Below are 24572 nucleotides of genomic sequence, written 5' to 3' on the forward strand. Positions count from 1 at the left end.
TGGTTTCCAAGAACTCAGTTTGGGAAAATATAAAAAAAGGAAATTAGCCAAAAGTTGGATTTATTGACATAGGATCTGATCCATCCTATTCTGCTAAGGGGGACTCCATGGGTGTGACTATCATTTGCATGGAGTTTAAGTGTGTCCCCAAGGGTCTGGGTGTTGGAATCTGGGTCCCCTGTGTGGCAAGGAGGAAGTTGATGAAACCTTTAGAAGGTGGAGACTCATAGGGGATGGTTCAGTCATTGGGAGCACTGCTCTGGGAACAGATTTAGGTGGTTCTCATGGACAAAGAGCAAGATGGGCCCCTCCTGTCTGATTTCCTGTATTGCCATGTGATCTCTTCTTATTACGTCACCATATTTAATGCAACCACCAGATGGGGCCTTCACCAAAAGCCAAATAGGGGTATCTGATATTACATTTTTTGGTCTCCAAAAGTGTGAAATAAGGAAACCTCTTTAGACTTTATCCAGCCTCAGCTATTTTGCGATAGCAATGGAAAATAAACTAATACAGATGTCTTCATAGTAACAGCCATTTGGAAGATGTCTCACAGAGAGGATGGCCTCCGGATGCTCCTCTCTTGGGAGTAAAAAGTGATTGTGAGGAAAGGGAAATAAAAGAGGTCAGGGGTGGAGATGAGGTGAAAAGAGATACAATCTGAAGAGTGCCTTATGGGATGGTACTACATAAGTGAATAAAACCAAAATCACTCCCCATCTTGGCCTCCCCCCTTCAGAGGAGCTCCATGGCTATATTCGTGATTTTTTTTGCCACCTCCAAATGCTATAAAGGACAGGTTTCATGCAGGAAGGAATTCTGTGATGGCCGTTTGGCAAGTCTAAATCAGATTGTCCAGGAAAAAACTGTACTGCCTGACATACCATTCAATTATTTGATGAATAAGTGAACAAATGAACATATGTCCAGGTACAATACGGCTAAAGGCCCAGATTCTAAAGTCAGGCTGCATGGACTACAATTCCAGCTCCGTCCCTACCAACCAAGCAACCTGGGACCAGATAGGTACCCTCTCTCTTCACCCTGATTCCTCAGATGTAATATGCTGAAATGACGAGACTGTTTACCTCTCAAAATGCACGCCGTGGATAAATATTACCACTCTTATGGAAATTCAGAATATCTGATCACCACAGCTTCCAAAAGACTCCAAGAATGTATCTAGCTCAGTCCCCAACTCTCCTGACGAGAACCCCACTTGGCAGAACTTCACTTTAGGAGCTGAGGCATGAGTCAAGGGCCTTCCAAAGTGTGACAGAGTTCCAGGCACAGGTGGTGGGAAGCCGCTGAGAGTCTTAAAGAGCCACATGAGCCATTTGGGTACAAAGTATCAGGCACAGCTCCTTAATGTCTCAAGATGTGGCACCCAACAGCTAAACCTCCAGGAGAGCCGCGGCACCCCCTCCCAAGATACTTTCAAAGTTTGAATAGTTAAATTTGAGTGGTCTCTTCCTAAGATGGGCAGGGGCCAGGAAAGCATCTCATATTAAAATAACAAGCAGTTCTCACAGATCAAATTGTGACCTTGTTCCAGAGAAGCACTATTACCTAGAGACGGAAATACCTGAGCGGAGGAAAGGGTGGAAAGCAGATTCCACAAAGTGAGAGCATTTTAACACGCTATTAATCTTCGTTGAAAATAACTGTACGTCTCACTAGGAAGCCATGTCTGAGGGGCCTGTGTGAGTGATGGCCAGGTGTGTCATGAGAGCGGGCAGGATTCAAGGCCACATTTAGGGACAACCTCAGCTGAGTGCTGTCACTCACAGACCACACCACCTGATATGCGATTTCCAGCCTAAAGCAAAAAGCAGAAAAGGGAAAAAGTCACTTCCACTCCTTGTGAGAATGGGTGGCGGGGAGTCAGAAAGCCTCATGAGACTGGAGAGACCCAAAGTACATGTTTATTCTTCTTTTCAAGCAGAAGAGCATTGTGCATATTACCTCTTGGGTAGAAAATATTCTGACTTTAGTGAAGAGGTGGATGTAGTGTCTTGCTCTTCTTCTTGGTCACTCACAGGAAGGACCAAAAGGAAAGCCCCTGGCGGGTGGGGGGACAGGATGGCTAGCAGCGGCTTCCACACTAGGCAACCTGAAGCCGAGTCAGGCCCGAAAGGGGCGCATGTGCCGGAGACAGAAGAATCGAGGCTCATTCAGAGTTTTATAGCCACTCACAGGGATTAGACAGAGGGCTGGAATGGTGGTGTGTGAAAAAGACACTTAAATGGAATTTAACGGTTTGTTCTCTTTCAAATTATTGAACATTAAATTTAAATGTTTTCATATAAATATTACGTTATATGTATATAGCAGAATGGCAAATTCGCACACTAGTGCTCGGTTTTGTAAGGAAAACGTGGCTTCTCTATTTCCCATCACTGGTCTATTCTTCCTCCCAGTTCAAATTCCACTGAGAAGCACAGGAAAAAGCAAACTTGCCAACTAGTAATATCTTATCTTCCCCTTAAAACAGTGTTTTAGGTGGTCCTTTTGTTTAGAGAGAGGGAATTCTATTCTCTATTCATTCCCTCCTGCAATGGCTTTTGGTGATGGGAAGGAGGACCTGGGTGCCATAGTAGTGTGCTCTGTTCCTGGCTGGGGCTGGTCTGGCCCAGACCTCACCTGTTGCCTTCTGTGCCACTGCTTATCCATCAGGCCCTTTGGGACACTGTGCGGTTACTCCCTTCTGGAGTCCACACCACACCAGGCTGCAGGGAGCTGGGGCTCTGCCTCAGATCGTGGACCTGGCCATCCCCCAAGACCAAGTGGCTGTGGCTCTCAGAACACATGGGACAGGTCCCAAAGCCAACACCAACTTCTCCCCAAGCCCTGCAGCCTCTCCCAGGATGTGGAAGAGCAGAGATGGGGCCTCTAACCCCAGCACATTCCCATTCCCTCTCTCTGCCTCAGCTTCCACCATACAAAGGCAGGGAGGGGAAGCACTTTTCTCTGACAGCTGCACATGCTTCATTTCACCATGACTGGGTTTTACCAGCTGAAGCTGTAAAATGACCATGACCTTTAGCAATGCAGGCACCAGCACCCAGCCAAAGATGATAAACAGCCAAGAACTTTATCAGACCCTTACCGGACTAACATCCCTGACCAATGACCAATGGAATTTGTTTTAACCAAGCATCTACAAATTAATGGCCACATTCTGACTTTGCCAGAGTGAAAACTCCTGAGGACAGATTAGCATAAACACCAGGAACCTGCTGCCTCTCCCGCAGAAACAGCCTACCTTTCCCTTCATGGAAAACATGTTCACTGCCAGGTATTCTTTGCCTGGGAAGTGAGCGTGCTCAGAGCCTGCTGTGTTAAGCACTACAGCAGCCCCATGCATGAGTCCTCCTGAGGAGGAGCAAGTGAGCTCCCAGGCATCTGACAGCTTTGCCCTGTTGGTCTTCACTCCCCTCCTTTGACGTGAGTGCTCTTTCTAGTGGGTAGGACTTGATTTGGTTAATCCTTGCAATGTCCTATTGCAGGTACTATTACTATTATCATCCTCTTTTACAGGTAAGACAAGTAAAGCATGGGACAGTGAGGTAGCCTTGCCCAAGGTTACAAGTGAACTGCATGTGACAGGATTCAAGTCTAGGCAGTTTGGCTCCTGTGAAACTCCACGCTACTGCCACAGAACTGCCACTAGGTGTCAGGATACCAAACAGAAGCAGCTGCAGCCTTTTAAGGAAGAACAGGCACAGGCATTTACTGAGAGCCTCCTAGATGCAAAACACTTGGGCATGCATTTTCTAATTTAAGAGGTGACAAACTTTTTAAGGAGCAGAACATGCAACATTTAGTTAGTGAAGTGACTTGGTTTGTGTCAAAGGAGCTTTTGTCCATATTTTTTGAATTGAAAAAAAAATAATACTCGAGTAGACTTGGAAGTTTAAGAGGACCAGTCCCTGGGTTCTTTGTTAACAAAAGGCTCTTTCCAGCTATTCACACCTGGGCACACAATAAAACCATTATTAGAAAGACTCATGGAAGAGCCCATCAATGTATTTTCTCCCTCTGCAAAAATCAGCTAGAGACAAGCATTTTCTATAAAATTATCTGGGTTTAATTGCTATCAACATCAGAACTGTAGTACATTAAAGTACAAACCCTGTATGTACAATTACACACACACAAAAAACTGTTCTTTGTGAGGAGAAATTGTCAGCAAGTCTGACAAACAGCAAGAATCATTCCTATTTTGGGTCTGAAAGGAGAAATAGAAATTTCCAAGATATCCCCCCCACTCTCTGGCCCCAATGAACCTCCGAACATCAATTTGCAAAAGGCTGAGGAAGGAAGGGAGAATTAACAGTATCAGACACTCATTCCTCCCCTCTCATGGAGAGGATGAATTTTTAGGAAACGTTTTCCATCATTTATTATACTGATGTTCCATCCATCTGCATCATTAGGTTCAGTAGTTACCATGACAATATGATGCCTACAGCAATCTAACTTGATAGCCAGATGCCAGAATGTGAAAAAATAGGACCAGCTAAGAAAGTGAGAGGAAATATAATTAATCTGAACCACAGAGAAAATATGCAGAAAACTAGGACCAGGAGGAAAATTGCTGAAATGTCATTGAAGAGGGAATCCTTGAAGGGCAGCAGTGATCAAGTTGCAGTATAAAAACTTTGCAAACTGGACGCTGCACCCTCTATAACTAAGACTGGGGAAGGGGTCAATGTGCTCTTGGAATGTTGCTCAGAGCCCCTGCTGCAGCACCCAGAGGGGTCACCAACGATGTGGGCCACAGGATTCTTGGGGACCTAACTTTTCCTGAGGTTCCCAAGCCTCCTTCTCCACGGCAGCTGCCATGACACTCTGCTCACTTCCCGGCTCCTCTTATACCCAGATTTTCCATCTGAGTTTCCACTGTGCTGAAGCTAGACTTAAGCCTGGAGTGAGCCATCCCTTGGGGATCCTGTTCCTTGCCACCAAATGCCAGTGGAGGCAACAGGCTGGCATGGCTATCATGAGGGCCTGGACGTGGCAGAGCGGATGGGGACTGAGGAAGGCAGAGCAATGGAAAAGCTGTGCTCCTGAGAGAAGAGCTGGAGACGAAGCTCCTTCTCAGCAAGGCTGGGTTGGGTAGCGGCGCTGAGCTAGGCGGCTCGGCCGACTCAGGCTGGGAGCCCTGGGGAGCTGAAAAAGAAGAACACACATTAGGCCAGAGCACAGCTTCCAGTACGACTCTGCTCAGGTCTGACACACAGGCACACCCCCGTGTCTATCTAGAATGTTCTGGCTGCAGGTGGCTTCCTAAGGTTGTATTCTCATGAACTACCCTCACCTCCCAAATACAGTGAAAAGAAATTTGATTGTATAAAGAGGGAGGCCAAATGCCACATTAGCATTAGTTAAGTCGATCCCAAGTCCCTAAGGAGCAGGGAGCTTGGCTTCTGTCACCCCAGGATGGAGGGATGGTATACGCACATCACTGCTACCAGCACCAACTGTAGCTCTCACAAATTAAGCCTATTAAAGGTCAAGAGCAGGGCTGGGGATGTGGCTCAAGTGGTAGCGCGCTCGCCTCGCATGCGTGCGGCCCGGGTTCGATCCTCAGCTCCACATACCAACAAAGATGTTGTGTCTGCCGAGAACTAAAAAATAAATATTAAAAATTCTCTCTCTCTCTCTCTCTCTCTCTCTCTCTCTCTCTCTCCCCTCTCTCTCGCTCTCTCTTTAAAAAAAAAAGGTCAAGAGCAGTATTTCTAATGCCCTCATTTATTGAGCATCTTCTAGGTGCAAAGCACTTCACACTCACATCTGTGAGGTAGCTACTAATAATCCCATACCTCAGACGCAGTAGCTGAGACGTAGGTCCCCACAGTAAGTGGTACAGCGGATGAGAAACCCAGGCCTCCTGCATGCAAAACCTGTGCTCCTGACCCTCCCGCTGAGGGCGTCCTTACCTGGGGAACCTGAGATGGGTTGTAGAGCGGAACAGCCCCTTTCAAGGCAGGTGGAGGAAGAACGCCAGGTCTGTAATAGAGCTCAGAAGAGACACCCTGGGAAGGAACACAATAGAAACCCAGTGAGTGGCCCAAGTCGAGAACACCAAAGCCTTCCCTCAACATCGACTTGGCATGAGACAACTGGAGAGGAAGGTTTCTCCTAAAACTCAAGAAATTGACAGCAAACAAACATGGCTCAAGTGGGCACAACCCACCCCCAGATCTGGCCAGCAATGCAGAGGCTCAGGTGCTGCTGTACCTGCAGTGAGCAGGCAGACAGAGCCAGAGTCAAAAGCACACCACATCCTGCAGAAGGCCTAAAACACTCCAAAGTGCTCTAATCAGGCTTCAAGAAACAAAACTGCTTTCCTAGCAACAGGCAGGAAATCCCTAGTGATGTGGAGGACTCAGGAAGAACTGATCACAGCCCTAGCCAAGGGCACCTGTGGATTCCAGCCCCCACCCTGGCAGGGAGAGAGGCGTCCTCCAGAACCCACCTAAGGAAACTGCATGAGCTGAATTGTGTCCCTCCAAAGAGTCATGACAAAGCCCTATCCCTGATATCTCAGAATGTGACTGTGCTGGAGAAGGCATCTTTAAAGGGGCCATGTGGCTGCCTAGCCCAGCATGACTGGTATCCTTAGGAAGAAGGGATTTTAAACACAGGCACACACAGGAAAGATCACGAGAAGACACGCGGAGAAGGCGGCCATCACCAAGCCAAGCAGCAAGGCTGCCCAAGAGCCGACACCTTGATCTTGTACTTCTAGTCTTCAGAACTGTGAGAAATCGATTCTGCTGTTTAAGCCCTCCTGTCCGTGGGGCTTTGTCATATCAACCCAAGAAACTAATGCAGACTCTCTCTCCACACTCCCCACGGGCCAGCTCCACCCAGGTTGCACACCTCCAGACCACGCTGAAAGCCCAGGCTCACACCCACACACAGCCCTGCGGAGGCCACGGCTCCAGGTGGCTGCTCACCTCAAGCTCCGAGAACCCTCCAGTTCCAGTGCCCTCGGCTGTTGCCCCACTGGACGAGGATCTTCCAAGGTCTCCCCCACCTAGAAGGCAAAGAGGCAAAGCCGTTCCCTCTGCTCAGGACTGGGGAGCCCCCACTCCCTGAAGGCACCTCCACCCCCAAGAGCACCATGACCCCACAGGCAGCCCAGAGGTCCAGGTACCTGTGCCCCTGGAGGAGGCGCCAGCACCAGGCAGAGGTGGAGACTCAAGAAGAGGCATGGGTGAGAGTCCCTGGTGGGGAGAGGACGCTCTGGGGGGCTCCTGCTTGGTGGAGAAAGGCAGCACTGAGGACACTGGTGGTTAACAAATTCAGGCAATGCGTCCCACACCAGCAACAGTGGTCGCCACCTGCACCAGCCACTGGGGTGCTCTCCCCAAAGGGCCTGCAACTCCACTCAGAGTAATTCAGATCAGCTGCCTCCTGTTGGTCTTTTGAAGTTAAAATCCTTTGTCCTGATCATTAAGACTTTTTGAAATCTGCCCTTGCCCTGCGGGAACCAATTTCTTTCCTACAATCACCTCCCAATGCCAAGACTCTGTTTCATTCAGGCCAGGGTGGAATCGGATGCAGCCCACAGCTCCACAGAGCTGGAGAGACGTCCCCTGGAAGGCCCACAGGGAGGGGACTCCCTTCCCCTCCCACGGAGGTTACCTCCGAGTCAGTACTGTCTGAGGTGTCCTCCTCTCCAGAGGGCGACACGTTGCTCGCAGGCTTCGACCTAAACCAGCTGAACCAGCCAAATCCTGAGCTCTGGAAGGCAAAGAGGGATCTTTATGGCCTGTAGATTCCTTTCTCCCCAGTGGCTGTGAGATTCACTGCCCCCAGTGAGAGACAAAGGCTGGAAGGAAGGGGACACCGCCGAGTCCAGACTCCTATTCTGCCCACGATTTGGGAAGGAAGCAGAAGAGGAGGGAAGGATGGGAAGAGAAGGTCGAGTCCCTCCACCTTCATGTTCTCCTTCATGTCCCCCGGCTTCTCTCTCTCTGCAGCAGTTGGGGAAGGTTTCTGATCTGCTTCCTCAGAGGACTCTTCCTGGTCTTCCTGGCCCACGTTGGTGGAACTCTCCGAGAAACTGTGCGCTCTGGGGGCCGGTGGGGCCTGGATTTTGATAAAGACCCGGACTTCGCATAAGCACTTGGCAGGTCACACAGCATATTTCCACACACGCTCTCTCGCCCCACCTACTCAGTAAAACCAAGGGACGGTGTCTCAGGGAGTCATATCTTACTGAGGAGGAAGCAAGTCTTAGCCATGAAAATACAAATGACTTGCTGAAGGTCTGGGGCAAGGCGGGTGTCAAATCCAGCCTTCGTGTCCCCCCCACCCTGGGAGTCTGGGCTGCTCTGCTTCTGCTCTAGAACCATGCCAAGGCCTGCTGCAGGAGCCAGGGAAGCTACTACTGAAGACGAAGAGGGCCTGGAAACACCCACAGAGACCCCCAAACCCAAGAAACGTAGCCACCAGAGAACCTGAGGCACTTAGAGCTCACTTCCTGACACAACATCTGCAGTTTGTACCAAAGCTGCCCAATGCCCAGTGAAGGGGCACATTCAACCAGCAGCTGGATGGGATGATCAATTAGACATGGCCGCCTCCGTCACCCCCCAGACCCATCAAGGAGAAAAGACATCATGGGCACCGTCACAGCTGCCATAGGTCTTTCTTTGTTATAAAGCAGGGTACAAAGTAAAATAAGGAAATAGAAATCAAAGTCTCCTACAGGGGTGCAGGTTCTGAGAGCTTTGGGGAGGATGAGGCAGGAAAGGGACAGAGGTCCCTGGGGCCAGAACTAAGCCAGCTGTGCTGCTCCCTCCTCCAGAGCACAGGTGGGTGGGGCTGAGCATAAGCAAGAACTCAGCCTCCCTCCAACTGCCAGGACTGGGTGGAAAGAAACAGAAGAGACCAGGTGTGATGCGGAAGAGAATGTTCCCCTGGTCAGGGAGGAGCTGGAGTGTGGCCAAGCCCCCGGGGCCATTGAGAAGGCATCGTCCTCGCTCATGCTTCGTTCTTTCACCTGAGGTTTGGAAATGTTCTTTGGATCATCGAGTTGCCAAGAGATGTCTTGGGATGCTGCGCTCTCTCCTGTAGCACCAAACAGAAACAAGGAGAGTGAGCCGCATTAGTGCTACCCACCCCCATCCTGAAGAAGGGAGATGATTTTCCCAGCAGAGCAACAAGGAGGTCGCAGGAAATGCAAAGCCCACTTGCGTGGCCAGCCACCCCAGGACACGCTGATCAACCTAACTCTACCCCACTGAACTCCAAGGCCGTTCCTTAGGGATTTGGGAAATCAGAGCAACGGGGAGCTAGAGACAGGGATCCCCCAGCCTCCGCTCCTTGGAAATCTCCATCTTGGCCAGGGTCTTATTTTAGAAGGTTCAAGAATCTAATCCTCCCCCGTGGCTCCCAGCACTGTGCGGGCATGACCCAGCATCAATCCCCCACACTCAGCCCCTGCTGTCCAAGGTCTCCTGGACCTGAAGAAACAGAACTGGGACAGGGCACAGGTTCCTGCCACAGTTCCTGACAATGAGCTCTTGGGTGTAGGAGGACTCAGGGAGAGGGTCCGGCCTGGCCTGCCCTGTGGTGCCATGTGAAGGAGCCATGGGTGGCATTTTCCTTACTTCTCTACCCTGCAGTGGCTCCGTGGAGACTCTGTGGTCCAGGAGAGGGCAGGAGGGACTATGTGTCCTGCTCTACCTGTCCCAGGGGAGAGGCGGCCTAGGACACATGCACGCCCACGCCCCTGCCTTCCCCAGCTCCAACTCCACCTCCTCCCAGGCCCTGCGCCCCCCTCACCGGCTTCCTCCCACCACAGCTGTGTCCACCTGGCCAGCAGGCCTTACCAGAGGGAGGGTGTATCTGCAGCGCCTCCTCCCAGACCCTTCCTCCAGGAGCCCCTGTCACTGCCACACTGTCTCCGCCACTGTCGCTGCTGGGCCCTGGGAGACGGGTCTCAGGAACCGAGTAGAGAGGCACCGGCGCCTCCATGTGCCCTGAACCTCCTCCCACTGGGTAGGGGCCCGGCTGCAGGGGGAAGGGCTGCTGTGGGCTGGGCTCGGGGAGGCTCGTCTGCTCAGGTGTAGGCCACAGAGCTGAGTGGTACCCAGGGACTTCTGAGTGGCCTTGATGTCCCAAAAGATCCTGGCAGGAAGTGTCTAAGGATGAAAGGCAAAGAAACGGTGAGACCTGAGAGCGGCATCTGCAGACTGATCACATCAGAAACTTCCCTGCCCTGTCCTCTGAGAATGCAGTCCCAAGGACCAGCCCTGGGCGTGGCTTCAGGGATGACTAGCAAAGCACAGAATGACTGTTACACCTCTCAGTGCTGCTTAAAGGACTATCCTCCCCACTTCCTGGAAGGATCTCTGAGTCCTTAACCCAGGGATCAGGAGGAAAAAATTACCATCCCATCTAATGCCACACCTTTTAATTTTTGGATAAACTCTCTCCACTAAGGAGTGCCTAATGGACTTGGGTTTTGGAAACCCAGGAAACATCTAGTTAAAAACCCAAATTTTGGGGCAGAAGTTGTAGCTCAGTGGTAGAGAGTTTGCCTCGCACGTATGAGGCCCTGAGTTTGATCCTCAGCACCACTTAAAAATAAATATATATAGTGTCCATCTACGAAGTATAAAAAATATTTTTTAAAAAAATTGGACCTTAGAAACCCCAACCTTACTTTTAAAGAATCAGAGCACATTTGCCCTGGAAGGGACCCTGCTGATAAGATACACCCCTAAGGTGTGGATGTGGGAAGTGACTGGGCCAAGGTTGGGGTCTGGGGTATGCTGCTAGCCCACTGCTCCACTAGGCATCAGCAGACAGGGCTGCCAGGAAGCAGCCATCCTGAGACACCAGCCTGGCTCTCCCCAGCCTGCTCCTCTGCAGCCCTGTGGCTCATGGCAAATCCCAGAAGCAGAAAGCAAGGCCCTCCTCTCTCCCTCTTCCTCTCTCCCCACCCTCTGCTCTTCCCTGAAGGAAATGCCAAAGGCTGGACATGGCCAGGAGGGAAGCCACGAGAGCCCTTGCCTGACCCCACCAGGGTGGTAACTGGGGAAAAGGATATGGAGGTAACTGAGGGCATAACGCCTGCTGAGCAGCAGAGGCATCCTGAAGGAGGAACAGGGGTGACGTCCTTTGAAACACACTTATTTCATGGTGAGATGGCAACCGAGAGCTCCAAAATCTCCAGAGCGTCCAACGTCCCAGCAATCACCTTCGACACAGGTAACTATGATTTCTGGCCCCAAGAAACTTACCCAGGTGGGAGAAGGCACTAATATAGGTGAAGCAACACGCATAAGAGGCACTTAAAAGCCTGACTGTGGGCTGGGCACAGTGGCAGGTGCCCGTGATCCCAAAGGCTTAGGAGGCTGAGGTGGTCACAAGTTCAAAGCCAGCCCCAGCAAATTAGTGAGGCCCTAAACAACCTAGTGAAGCCTTGTCCCAAAATAAAAAGGCCTGGGGATGTGGCTCAGGGGTGAAGAATCCCTGGGTTCAATCCCTGGTACCAGAATAAAGAAGCCTGACTATGAGACAGAAACTCTCTCAGCGCAGGGATTTAGAAGTGTCCGGGTATGAGACCCACAGAAGCCTATGGGGGAGCAGCTGGAGCCATGGGGACGCAAGGGTGGCACTTCCTAAGCTACCTCATCTACCACAGTCCCATCCAGTGTCCGTGCACCGTTTTGGATACCTGTGATTCTTCCTCTGGCTCCCAAAATATCTGAGCGAGCAGAAGGAGGATCTCCAATGTCTCCTGCTGCCTTTTGCTATTCAAAATAAAGTAAAATCCTTTTAAGCGGCCTAAGAACAACAAGGACAGGGGACAAGATCGTTGAAAAATTAAGTCAACAAGAAAATTCCAGTGGAAGTGATAAGGAAAGGGGACTACTGCATGCTCAGGGCCCAGGACACTCGCTCCCAGGTCTCCCAACGCGGCTAGAGCAGCAGAGATGGCCGCAAACCAACACATCCATTCTCCCCAGAGTGAGGGGCAGATCGAAAGAACTAAATTGTAGGCCTCAGAGTCTGCAGCAGAAGGAGGAGGGAGAAAAGGCTGCATGCTTTTAAAAATCCACTTTGTCCTTTCTTCAGAGCAGAGTGGAAGAAAGAAAATGGGGGAGGCCCTGCTCCAATTACGGTTGTGATTACGGCCAGCAGCTTTTGCAATTGTCAGAACAAAGAGAAAAGGCCCGGAAGTCTTTTAAGCAATTGCCCTACATTACATGAAAGTGACACAGGTCCACTGTGATCCATTGTTCCTAGCAGAGATGGGGAAGCTTTGATGGTCACGAAACATTCTTTGGGACCTCAGAGAAGGGTGGCAAGAATGGTTTGGAAGTGCGCCCCCTTGTGTCACATGCATAGTTCAGACCAGGAAGAGAAGCAGCCACAGGTCCCTGGGAGTCCCACCCTTCCCAGAACACAGCCTGGGCAGCAGGGACGGTGGGAGGCTCCGCAGGCCCTTGGTGAGCTTACTCTATTTCTAGGGGAGTGAAGAGGGAAACGCAGCTCCTTCCTCCTCACCTCCAGCTCCCTGTGCCTCCTCCGCAGTTGAAGTAGCCAATCTGGCTCCTGGTCCCTGTCCCCACGGCATCTTTCTAAAGCCAGAGGATCTGACAGCTTCAGTTTCTCTGCCAGCTGTGCCGGGTTTCCAGAGGGCCAGAAGGGCCAAGAAGAGAGGGAAAAATAGAAGACAGGGAAGAGGGTGGGAAAGGGGCCGAAAGAAGAAAGAGCCGTAAGTAACTTGCAAGTTCGGTTTGAAAGAACAAGAAACAGGAAATCCAGCAGATGCCCTCCCAAAATGGCAGCACACTTAAAACAAGTAGCCCATTTTGGTGTTGGATACTACACAAAATATGATGAGAAACGGTTTCTGGACGTTTCTCTGTAAGAGGGCCTCTAAAGTTCAGGGCCCACAGGAATCACCCAGGACCTTGTTCCAAAGGCTAATTCTGATTCCAGCCGCCTGGGTGGGCCTGGGCCTGGGCCTGCACTTTAACAGCTCCCAGGAGGCTGAGGTCACTAAGAGGCTTCATTCCATGATCGTGTCCCCAAACCCCAATCATCCATCCTGGGTCCCGAAGCCCCTTGCAATCATAAACCTGTTGCCAGAAACTTCAGGGAACAGGAAGTCAGCACCACAAGGTTTACCTGTTACAGAATCCAAAACGTGGGCCTCCTCTAAGCCAAAGCAAAACCTTAAGGACAAGCTGCCTTTTTGCTCTACAGCTAATGGATTTTTCTTCAATTAATTGGAACAACTATTTGCCTGATTGTTGTTTACTTCCCCAGGAACTAAGGGTTGATATGTTTTTTGTTTTCTTTTTAAATATATCCCATAAGTGATAAAATATTCCATACATTTAAAAGCATTTTAATAAGGATCATTTCCTGTTTTAATCAACTAAAATATATTTTGTAATGCTGGCTTTTGTGATTAGAACAATTCACAATGGCACACAGTTTTACTGTACCAGAAAAGCAGATGCAAGAATGAATTTCTCAAGGAGCACATGACTGGTTTCCAGTCCCCAGATCTCACCACCCCCCACCCAGCACATCCTTCTCTGTGCTTATCACATCGGGGCACGCTTATGTGGTCAAAGACAGCTGTGGGTTCCAATTTTGCAGCATGTTCAAAGAAGATGAAATGTGAAGTCTAAGCTGCTCTACAATAGCTTTCTCTGAACACTGAAGATAAAACTCCTGCAGAGGACCCTTTGAGACACCCACCTTGATGAGCTCCACTAATAGCACAGGGTGACTACTCTCTCCCTGGCTCAGGACAGCTGCGCCGATGGCTTCGCAGTAATGCAGGGCCTGGGAGGCCAGGCCATAATCTGCCAGACGGGAAGCATAAAGGAGCTTATATACCTGTGAAGAGAAGGGGATGGGGGTGAGTCCATCCAGGCAGGGACAGAGAGAAATGCAGATAAGACTTCTTGGAAGTCAGCTGATTGTTGGTTCTGCTAGCTCTGGCATCCAGATATCAAGGGCCCTGTGCCATCCGGGGCATTTTGTCTGTGCACGGGCACAGCTCCAAATCCAGCCAGTAGCTCCTACATTATAGAGCAAGGGATGGGGTCATCTCGGCTCATCCTCCCAGGCCCTGGTCACTGGGGAAAGACACGGGAGGACTAACTTCTTCCCCAGCAGCCCACATTCCAGAGAGCCTAACACCAAGCTCAGGACACACAGGAAGAGGCAAAAACAGACCTCAGCACAAAGGGCTTAGAGCCCACGGGGAGTGCAGACAAGACAGGTGAGCTCTCACACAAGCACGAGGGCCAAGCAGGACCAAGCCCAAAGACTGGGTGCTAGAAGACCCAATCACAGCCAAGCTTGACGCAGGTGTGGAGCTCGGGCCTAGTTACCTACTTCTGTGTGCTTCCGTTTCCTTACTGCAGCATGGGGTTTGTCATGCCACCTACCCCTTTGGTCGTTGTGAAAATTCAGTGAGATCACCCATATACAGACTTGCAGCACATGGTATGTGAGAGAAGAGCATCGATAACATGTAACCCCTCTGCGCCTCAGTTTCCTCTTTTGTAAACGGAGTGGGAGGGAGTTAATCCTGCCTTCCCCACAGGGTTAGAGATCACGCACAAGAAGCACCGTAGCAGGATGCCAGGCAGCTGGGACACCCAGGGCAACCAGCTCTTCTCATCACTATCAGCCCAGAGCAGCACCAAAACCACTGAGCACGGGGACAAATAAACAAGGGAAAGAAAAGAGGCCAGAGTGCCCCTCCCCCTCCTCCCCCCCCACAGGGGAGCCATGGGAAGAGCTGACGGGCAAGGTCTGCTGGGAGGGGTCGGTCTCTGGCAAGACTCTGAACGAAGAGGCAATACCCAAAGCATCATTTCTTTATAATAATACAGTCATTTGTTGCAAGGTTGTGTTGTGTGTGTGTGTGTGTGTGTGTGTGTGTGCTGTTATTGTTGCTGTGCACATTCTCAATACCCAGCACTGAAGGAGACACAAGGAGTCAGCAGAAAAGGTTTCAGTTCTTCCCTACCCACCCCCCACTGTGAATTAGCAGCCACATATCAGAGAAAACATTCAGCGTTTGCTTTTTGGAGATTGGCTTATTTCACTTAGCATGATATTCTCCAGCTCCATCCATTAACCAGCAAATACCATAATTTCATTCTTTTTTAAAGCTGAGTAATAGTCCATTGTGTGTGTGTGTGTGTGTGTGTGTGTGTGTGTGTGTGTAAAACATTTTTTATCCATTCATCTATTGAGGACACCTAGGTTGTTCCATAGTTTATAGGAGCTCAACTCACAATAGCTAAACATTGATGTAGCTGCATCACTGTAGTTTGCAGATTCTAAGTCCTTTGGGTATAAACTGAGAAGTGGGATAGCTGGTCAAAGGGTGGTGCCCTTCCAAGTTTTCTGAGGAATCTCCATACCGCTTTGCATAATGTTGCACCAATTTGCAGTCCCACCAGTAGGGAGTGAAGCGAGGGGAGGGGGACAGGGGTAGGAAGGATAATAAAATGAATCAGACCTTATTACCGTACCTACATATATACCTATGTGACAGTGGGATTCTACATAATGTATAACCAGAAGAATGAATACTTCATTATTTATGAGGTATCAAAGTACATTCTACTATCATGTGTAACTAATTGAAACAAATATTTAAAAAATTAAGAAAAGAAATAGTCTCTGCCTAAAGAAGACAATTCCAGCAGGGAAATTAGGTAGCTGTCATGTAAAGAAAGAAAATGAAGGCAAGGTGAGTTCAAGGTCAAAGGGAGGGGCTGGGGTGTGGCTCAGGGGCAGAGCCCTTGCCTGGGTTCGATCCTCAGCACTGCATAAAAACAAATAAGTGAAATAAAGGTGTTGTGTCCAACTACAACTAAAAAATAAATGTTTTTAAAAAAATGTCAAAGGGGGCCCTGGCTGTGGCTGCCATCGTCTGGACAGTGAGAGCAGTCACTCTAGGTCCAGCACCGTTCCAGTGCACTACAGAAATGAACCAGCTCCAGCTCAGGCCAGCTCCAGAGTGCAGGCACCATCGCACCCAAGCCACAGCCAAGGCCAAGGAGGGCTGCACTACAGTCCACCAGCAGGAGGAAGAGAGGAAGCTTCATGGACCTGGGAGCACAGGAGGATGTGATTATCGCCATTAGTCACCATGAATATAAGTGACAATGGACACCAAGTAGAAAAGGGGAGAAGAGAGAACAGAACCTCAGCATGGACCTCAGAGGGGAGAAGAAGGTTGAGGGCCAAGGACACAGTGGGGAAGGAGGGCCAAGTGGCAATGTCAGAAGGAGGGGAAGGGCAAGTGCCCTGGGTGGGCATCCAACTCCCTGGGCCTCCCTCTGGGCAGGTTGCTATGGAGGTGAGAAGGAGGAGGAGGAGGAGGGGAAGGATGAGGAAGAGTAGAAAGAGAAGGAGAAGGAAAAGGAGGAGGAGGAGGAGGAGGAGGGGAAGGAGGAGGAGGAGTAGAAAGAGAAGGAGAAGGAGGAAGAGAAGGAGGAGAAGGAGGAGGAGAAAGAGGAGGAGGAGGAGGAAGAAGGGAGGAGGAGGAAGAGGATGAGGAGAAGGAGGAGGGGGGAAGGAGGAGGAGGGGGGAAGGAGGAGGAGGGAGGAAGGAGGAGGAGGAGGGGAAGGAGGAAGAAGAGTAGAAAAAGAAGGAGAAGGAGAAGGAAAAGGAGAAGAAGGAGGAGGAGGAGGGGAAGGAGGAGGAGGAGTAGAAAGAGAAGGAGGAGGAGGAGGAGAAGGAGGAGGAGGAGAAAGAGGGGGAGGAGGGGGGAGGAAGAGGAGGAGGGGAAGGAGGAGTAGTAGAAAGAGAAGGAGAAGGAGGAAGAGAAGGAGGAGGAGGAGAAAGAGAAGGAGGAAGAGAAGGAGAAGGAAGGGATGAGGAGAAAGAGGATGAGGAGGAGGAGGAAGAGGAGAAGGAGGAGGGGGGAAGGAGGAGGAGGAGGGGAAGGAGGAGGAGGAGTAGAAAGAGAAGGAGGAGGAGAAGAAAGAGGAGGAGGAGGAGAAAGAGGAGGAGGAGAAGAAAAAGGAGGAGGAGGAGGAGGGGAAGGAGGAGGAGGAGGGGAAGGAGGAGGAGGAGGGGAAGGAGGAGGAGGAGGGGAAGGAGGAGGAGAAGGGGAAGGAGGAGGAGGAGGGGAAGGAGGAGGAGGAGGAGGAGAAAGAGGAGGAGGAGGAGAAAGAGGGGGGAGGAGGAGAAAGAGGAGGAGGAGGGGAAGGAGGAGGAGGAGAAGAAAGAGGAGGAGGAGGAGAAAGAGGAGGAGGAGGAGGAGGGGAAGGAGGAGGAGGAGAAGAAAGAGGAGGAGGAGGAGGAGAAGAAAGAGGAGGAGGAGGAGGAAGAGGAGGAGGAGGAGGGGATGAGGAGGAAGAGGAGGAGGAGGAGGGGGGAAGGAGGAGGAGGAGGGGAAGGAGGAAGAGGAGTAGAAAGAGAAGGAGGAGGAGAAGAAAGAGGAGGAGGAGGAAGAGGAGGAGGAGGAGGGGATGAGGAGGAAGAGGATGAGGAGGAGGAGGAAGAGAGAGAAGGAGGAGGGGGGAAGGAGGAGGGGAAGGAGGAAGAGGAGTAGAAAGAGAAGGAGGAGGAGGAGGAGAAAGAGGAGGAGGAGGAGGAGAAAGAGGAGGAGGAGAAAGAGGAGGAGGAGGAGGAGGGGAAGGAGGAGGAGGAGGGGAAGGAGGAGGAGGAGAAGAAAGAGGAGGAGAAGGAGAAAGAGGAGGAGGAGGGGAAGGAGGAGGAGGAGGAGAAGAAAGAGGAGGAGGAGGAGGAGGAGGAAGGAGAAGGAGGAGAAGAAAGAGGAGGAGGAGAAGGAGGAGGAGGAGGAGGAGGAGGAGGAGAAGGAGGGGAGAGGAGGAGGAGGAGAAAGAGGAGGAGGAGGAGAAAGAGGAGGAGGAGGAGGCAGCAAGAGAAGAGGAGAGAGGGCTGATGTGGGAGGAGGCGGGCCCAGAACTGCAAGCAGGATTCTCCTGTGCCTGGAGTGAGGCAGGAGCCTCCAGCAGAGAGGCATCTGCCAGGTTTCGCTTTCATATTGTAAAATGTAGACCTTTAGGGGACATGAAAAGAAATCCTAACCTCCCCATTCTCACACTAATGAGGAGAAATACAGTCGATGCCTTAGCCCCAGGAAGTATGTGCCAAAGGCAAAGCTGGAAATCCAGCTGCCCAGAGCATGCACAGCTCAGCTGTGCCCTCGACCGGGTTCAGTTACCTGAAAAGAAGGGATGAAGGACTTGGGGCGGCCCAGCATCTGGCAGTACTCGAAGATCTCCGTCCTCTGGATAGCCTGGGTTGTTGCGAATTTCAAAAACTCTTGGCTAAAACCAGAGAATAATAATAAAAGAGATTGGGGAGTGAAGGACAGAGCTAAGTCCTAGTAGACCCCAAACCAGCTGCATCCTCTGGTGGCAGAGCCTCGTCCTGGGCTGATCCCAGGGTGGCTCCAAGAGATTGCAGGTCTGCTCTGGGATACAGAGCAGAGCTCTGCACCTGGACAGTAGGAGGCAGAGGCTGAGAGAGGAGGTCCTCCTCAGCCTTCTTTGCTGGAGAATAAGGTCCTGAGTCCTCTTCTTAAACCTACCAAGCACTGGCCTTTGTGCCCAAAACCCTGGCATGTCCCAGGAAAGACACCCCAGCCTGCGCACAGGGGCACAGAAGAGGGAGCCATGGGGCCCTCCAGGTGCACTCTGGGAAGAAGGCCTGCCAGAGGACGGGGACAGCTGAGCCAGAGAGCAATGGCAGCCCTGCACTGGATGCTCATTCAGTGAGGAGGAGGACATGGTGAGTGTAATCTGAGGGGCCACCAGTGTCCCACATGCCCCTCAGATCACTCTTCCCTGAACAGCTTGCCATGGTGTCTGAAATCACAGTCACTAGGGTTATTCCTGGGGGTTAGGACATTGCCTCCAGAAATGTCCTCATTTATCATGAATATGGAAGGGGACATATTAGTCCAAACACCCTTGTTGTCACATCTGGCCCTCTGATGAGCTAACTGTGTGTGGAGACCAGGGTCCCGAGAAACAGGCTATGATGTGGTCGCCGCTAAGGTGGCAGCAGCTGGGGGCAAGTGTCACAAGAGCAGACTTCGCAGCTGGCTGCCTGGACCCGACATCCAGCCTGGCATAGTGGCTGGGGCCAGCTCTTTAACTCCTTTGTGCCTTGGTTTCCCTCCTCCATGAGACTGAAAATATACCCTCCTCTAGGGTAGATCTGTAACATGGGAAATACTGCCCCAAGAGCTTCAGAAATCCTGTTACTGCTAGGGACTAAACTTGTCTGTCTGTCCATCTATACTCATTCTCTAAAGGCTTGCTGAGGTTCCCCTGTGTGAAAAACCTGGTATCACAGCCAACAGAGAATAATAAGCCCCCCAGTGGGCTCTGAGGGACAGTCATGGTAGGGGGTGCTGGGGCTCCAAGGAGGGAACGTCAACTTCTTCCACTTCCCTATTTTTCCTGGGGTGGCCTCCTAGAAGCAGCCCAGGGGGGTTGTGGGTTGGGGGTTTGGGTTTTGCTGTGGTGAGTTTTCTTTAGAGAGGATCTCTGGTTGTGGAACCAGGGTGCCACCTAGTGTCCAGAGTGGCACAATACAACTCAAAGGCACCAGCTCGCCCTTTTCGCAGAGCAGGACCTGGGGTCTGAGGCCCCCTGGTGGTGAGCTAGCTCAGCAGCAGCTAAAGTTCACAGGAAAAATAAACAGTGGCACCTCGAAACCCAGCAAGGGCTAAAACAGTCCCGCGGCAAACATCTTTGCGGTTCCCTTTCCCACGAAGTCACATACCTGTGACTGCTGCCCAGCAAGGCCAGATGGTCTGTCTTCACGGTATAGTGGCCAAAGGGCACGTGAGCCACGAGATAGCAGAAGTGAGCAGCCTCCACGAACCCTTTCCCCGCTGTGGGAGGAGCAGAACAAGACCCAGTCATGGAGCCCGGGACCTGTGGGGTCCCGCAGTGTGGGTGGGAGAGAGAGAGAGAGATGCAAGAGTGGACTTGGGGGTCAGGGGAGAAGCCTCACGGGAGTAAATCAACAAGCTTCTCATAGGCCAAGTCACAGCCCCTGCAGCGCCCCCCCCCTTCACTGACCCGACTTATGACCTCAGGTGTTACATTTCAGTTCTCTTCAGCCAGAATAAGGCCCTATTCTCATTCTCCCTAATGGATTTTCCATAGGAATTTTCTAAACACTTTAGTCCTTCATGATGATGTGGGGTGAGTAGGGATGTCTATACCTGAGCAAAGAAGTGCCCTATGTAAGAAGCAATTCTTAAACCAGATGGAATGAATTCCAGTCCGTTAAGTCCCTAGCCAGGTGCCTGGCTCAGGAGGGCCTCCACAAACATGGCTACCTCTCCTCCAGGGTGCTGAACAACCCCACCTCTTGGCAGCACCTGATGCGGGACTACTTCAGGTTTAACAGAGTAGCGTTCACAGAGTTCCACACAGAACACCAGGGTTTCTAGATGTTCTACCCCTTGAGCAAATTAAAGAACCACTCATCTGGAACATTCACTAGCCTCTAAGTGCTCGCCAGGCTATGTTTAGACAGAGATGACAGAAGTAAAGACTACAGAGTAAAGGCTAAAGGCTGCTATTATTATCATGATTTTTAAAAGTAATTCAGGCAAAAACAGAATTTCCTAACAGACTGAGCTGGGTCACTGAAGGACTAACAGCAGCAAGGAACGTTGTTCCCTGTACTTCTCCATGTACAGGGGAGTCACCAGGGGCAGAGAAGAGGCTGCAGAGAGGAGAGTCTGCAGCATCAGAACACCACATGTCAGGTTGGCCTGCTCTGGCTTGCCGTGGAAATTCTGGGGAACAGAGATACAGGGAAGAACTGCAAAGCCCCTGGGTCTGGGACATAGACTGGCCTTCACAGAATCTCAGAATCTAGGGACAGGTATTTAAAGCAGGCCTGGAAATACCCTAGAGGAACAGGGGGCAGCGCAGGCGTCCACTTACCCAAGGTGTCCCCCATGGTGACAATAGCACGTTGGTGCAGCTCCGGATCCCCAGCCTGATTTGACAGGATCACAGCCAAGTGGGGCCTCCAGTCCCCCCACTGCTTGTCCCCACAACACTGAAAAGGGGCAGAAGAATAATTAAGGCTTCCAGAGTCATTTAGAGCTTCTCAAAATACAGGTTAACACAAAAGGCTGCTGCCTGTCTTTTGGTTTGGAGGAATTCAGGGGACACTCAGGATACTGACTGCTGTGCTACTGTATGTTGATCTAGAGTTCTCATTAAAAATAAATAAAAAGACAAAACTGCTAGAAAGATAGACAGTCAGACAGACACATATAGACAATACATACTTACGCATGTGCCTAAGAATACCAATACATACTTACGCATGTGCCTAAGAATACCAGGAGATAAACAAAATGACATTAGTCATTCACTAATTTTTAAATTCTTCCCAGTGCCTCACTTTCACCCCAAATAGCAGAGACAAAACAAAACAAAACATAAAAGAAAAACAAACTTTGATGTTTGCGTGGGAGAAGGAAGATCAAACATCTTTTTCTTGTGAGTAGAAGAGACTGCATTAGCCTGTCACAGATGTCAGGGGAACACTAGGCCACCTGATGTCTCGCCACTGCTAATGTCTTCTAGTTTTACTAAGCCCCTTGACACCCGTCATCATATCTAACCTTTGCAACAATCCTGTGAGGTCTTACGATCCCTTTAGGGATTTGAATAGCCAGTCCACCCAGCCAGTACTCAATCCCCAGTCACTTCCCTCCTGTCCTGGGAAGCTAAAGACTCCACCAGGGGGCAGCAGAGAAGTGGAAACATGGGGAAAACCAACAGAAATGGTGCTTTCCCTGTGAGCTAACCCAAGGGCCACTCTTCTCCCAAATGAGGGAAAATTTCAGGGAAGAAACTGTCAATAAACAATATGATGGTCCTAGAAAGAACACAGGCCCTGGATTTGACTTGATTCCTGCCTCATACTAGCTGTGACCCCAAGCAAGACTGTTAATGTCTTTTAGCCTTTGTTTCCTCATCTCTAAAATGAAGATCATAATTTCCACCTAACTGCATTATTGTTGATAATAAAATAAGGTAATATCTACGTAAAGCATATAGCATAGTTCTTTTGTTGTTTGTACTGAGGATTGAACTAAGGAGGTGCTTTAACACTGAACTATATCACTAGCCCTTTTATAAGAAAAAAAAAAGAAAAAAAAAGAAAGAAAGAAAAAACAGGATCTCACTAAGTTGCTGAGGCTGGCTTCAAATTTGTGATCCCCCTACCTCAGCTTGCTGAAGTGCTAGGATTACAGGTGTGCACCACTGTGCCACTTTGGTTTTTACTTTATAAATTCCATAATCGGTATTAATATATATACACACAGACTGGTAAGCTCAGCAAAGAGGCCAGTCCAACTCCAATTTGTTGCACAGATGAGTAGAGCAGATTGACAGTAATAACTAAAATTTGGACATCAAAACTATTCACAATTATTTGCTGTTTGTAATTATCCCAAGGAATAAAAGATGCTTTTATCCAACTCTATGTTATTCTTACTCCCTGCTTATTTGGGCAATGCAATATAATACATTGATGATGAAAAATCAAAATAATAATAGTAGTTCTCATTTACCACCCTGGCTCAGGTATTGAATCATATCCTATGCTAAGCATTTTCCTGCCAACAATCGTATGTGATAGGAATTATTATTGCCTAGAGTCAGGCCTCTTCTGCTGGATGTAAAGGAACCAGCAGAAAAGAAGAAAATCCCTTACTAAAAATAAGGGGGAAGGGAGAAAATTTGAATTCATTCTTCTGTCTATTCCTGTATGGTTTGTAACACATCTCTGCCAAGCAGATCTATGGAGTAAAGGGGAAAAGAAGAAACATTATTAACTAATTTCAATGGGCCAGGCGTGGTGGATGATAGGTTCACAAATTCTCTCTTCTTCATTTTTCACAATAATCCTATTGGCTAGGTAACAAAATCACCACAAGGGTGAAAAACTGAGGCTCTGTGGGATTGTGTAATCAGGCCAGGCTTGCACAGAGGTAACAGCAAAGTCAAGGTTAAACCTGTGATGAAACCTCATTTGCATGTCCCATTACCATGCCATTGCCTAAGCCACTCATCACATGTCACTCAATTCAGGCATTTCATGAGGATGCCAAGAAACTTCCACACTCCCAGAGCAAACCCTGCACCTACCCATCACCTCTCATGCCTCAGTTTTCTCACCCATGAGTAGGGAAAAGTAGCTAACTCTACTGCTGCAGTGAGACCCAGAAGACCCTAAGTTGATTCTACCATGTTCTGTAACAGTGCTCTTGTGGAGATGTGACTGCATTGCAGGGCACAGGCCATTCAGCTGAACTGAGAGGCACACTGCTCCAAAACAGCCCGTCGGTTTAACAATAGGTCATGGAAGTCATTGGGTCTCTTTTATTTTCTTAGAATTATCCACAGCAATAAGGACAAAAAAGTAAAAGTGTGATGTCCATTTTCCTTAAAACTGTTGTCAGGAAAAAACTCCAAGCTTCAAAATACAAGAAAAGGCGCCAAAATTAATGGAGATTGAATGTAGGTGCACCAGAAAGAAGCAGAGGGAAATCATGAAACAGTTGCTTCTATGAAGCAAGAGCATAAAGCTGAGTTACAAGAGCTCAGGAGAGAAATAGTGGGCAACGGAGACCTGCAGAGCTCAGGAAAGAAGTGGAGGGAAACATCAAAGAAATAAAGACAAAGATGGAAAGACACAAGAGCAAGAGACACTGGTGAAAGCACAGCAGGCAGAAATAGGAATGAAGGGACGGAGGGTGGGTGGGAGAGAAGAGTTTTAATTAAAGAGAAAATCATATACATTTATATACACATATATATCATGTTTTTATATAGCTTATGCATTTGAGATGCATATACATGGAATTCCTGAAAACAAACCATAGTAATGGAATGAGACAAATATAGATTAATATACTTCAAGGAAATTCCCGGACTCTAATTTATGAGTGGACATATTTAAAGAGTGTGCTAGGCCCCAGGGGGGAAGAAAACTTACCTAGACAGTCAACACTAGGAAACATCCTAGTAGTTACTGGGCTTCAAAGCTAAGGATACTTTGGGGCAAAAAAAATCAAGTCTATTATCATGGGAAAACTCACAGGTAGGCCTCAGACTTCTCAGCCACATTCTGCTCCAAGAGAAGTGAAGTGCAGCGTGTTGGATCTGAGGACTGGTGCCCAGGGGAAGAGCTTGCCCAGGATAGAGAAGCACAGCCCAGCGTGAGAGCCTGGAGAACAGCAGTGTGGGCTTCACTGAAAAGCAGGCAGCCGTAACATGGTGGGAAGGGCAAGGTCTTTAGGGTCAGACAGACCTGGGCCAAGAGTGATCCCACCATCTCTGTGACCCTGAGCCATGTACACCTTTGCACCTCAGTTTCTACATCCACAAAACAGAGATAACTCCTACCTCCACGCATTAAATGAAATAATATGCACCAAAGGGCTTAGCACAGGGCCAGGAACATGGCAAATAACTAACAGACTGTCATTGGTCCTGTCTCATCTAGAAAGCCATCGCTGCAT

General features: G+C 49.7%; 1 protein-coding gene across 1 annotated transcript in view; it reads right to left on the bottom strand.

Annotated features, from left to right (window-relative positions):
• Window positions 1-4106: 4106 nt before the first annotated feature.
• Window positions 4107-24572, bottom strand: part of LOC308658743 (protein transport protein Sec16B-like) — a 42829-nt gene continuing 22363 nt past the window's right edge. Inside the window, 14 exon segments of the mRNA XM_081311586.1 lie at window positions 4107-5178; window positions 5949-6044; window positions 6972-7051; window positions 7172-7271; window positions 7663-7761; window positions 7957-8109; window positions 9026-9093; window positions 9858-10169; window positions 11711-11786; window positions 12544-12657; window positions 13753-13893; window positions 18219-18324; window positions 19790-19901; window positions 20971-21088. Coding sequence (XP_081167712.1) covers window positions 5107-5178; window positions 5949-6044; window positions 6972-7051; window positions 7172-7271; window positions 7663-7761; window positions 7957-8109; window positions 9026-9093; window positions 9858-10169; window positions 11711-11786; window positions 12544-12657; window positions 13753-13893; window positions 18219-18324; window positions 19790-19901; window positions 20971-21088 — 1647 coding nt within the window. The 3' untranslated portion in view covers window positions 4107-5106.

The sequence above is a fragment of the Spermophilus citellus genome, assembly GCF_964194105.1.
Source record: "Spermophilus citellus genome assembly, chromosome: 10".
Classification (NCBI taxonomy): domain Eukaryota; kingdom Metazoa; phylum Chordata; class Mammalia; order Rodentia; family Sciuridae; genus Spermophilus; species Spermophilus citellus.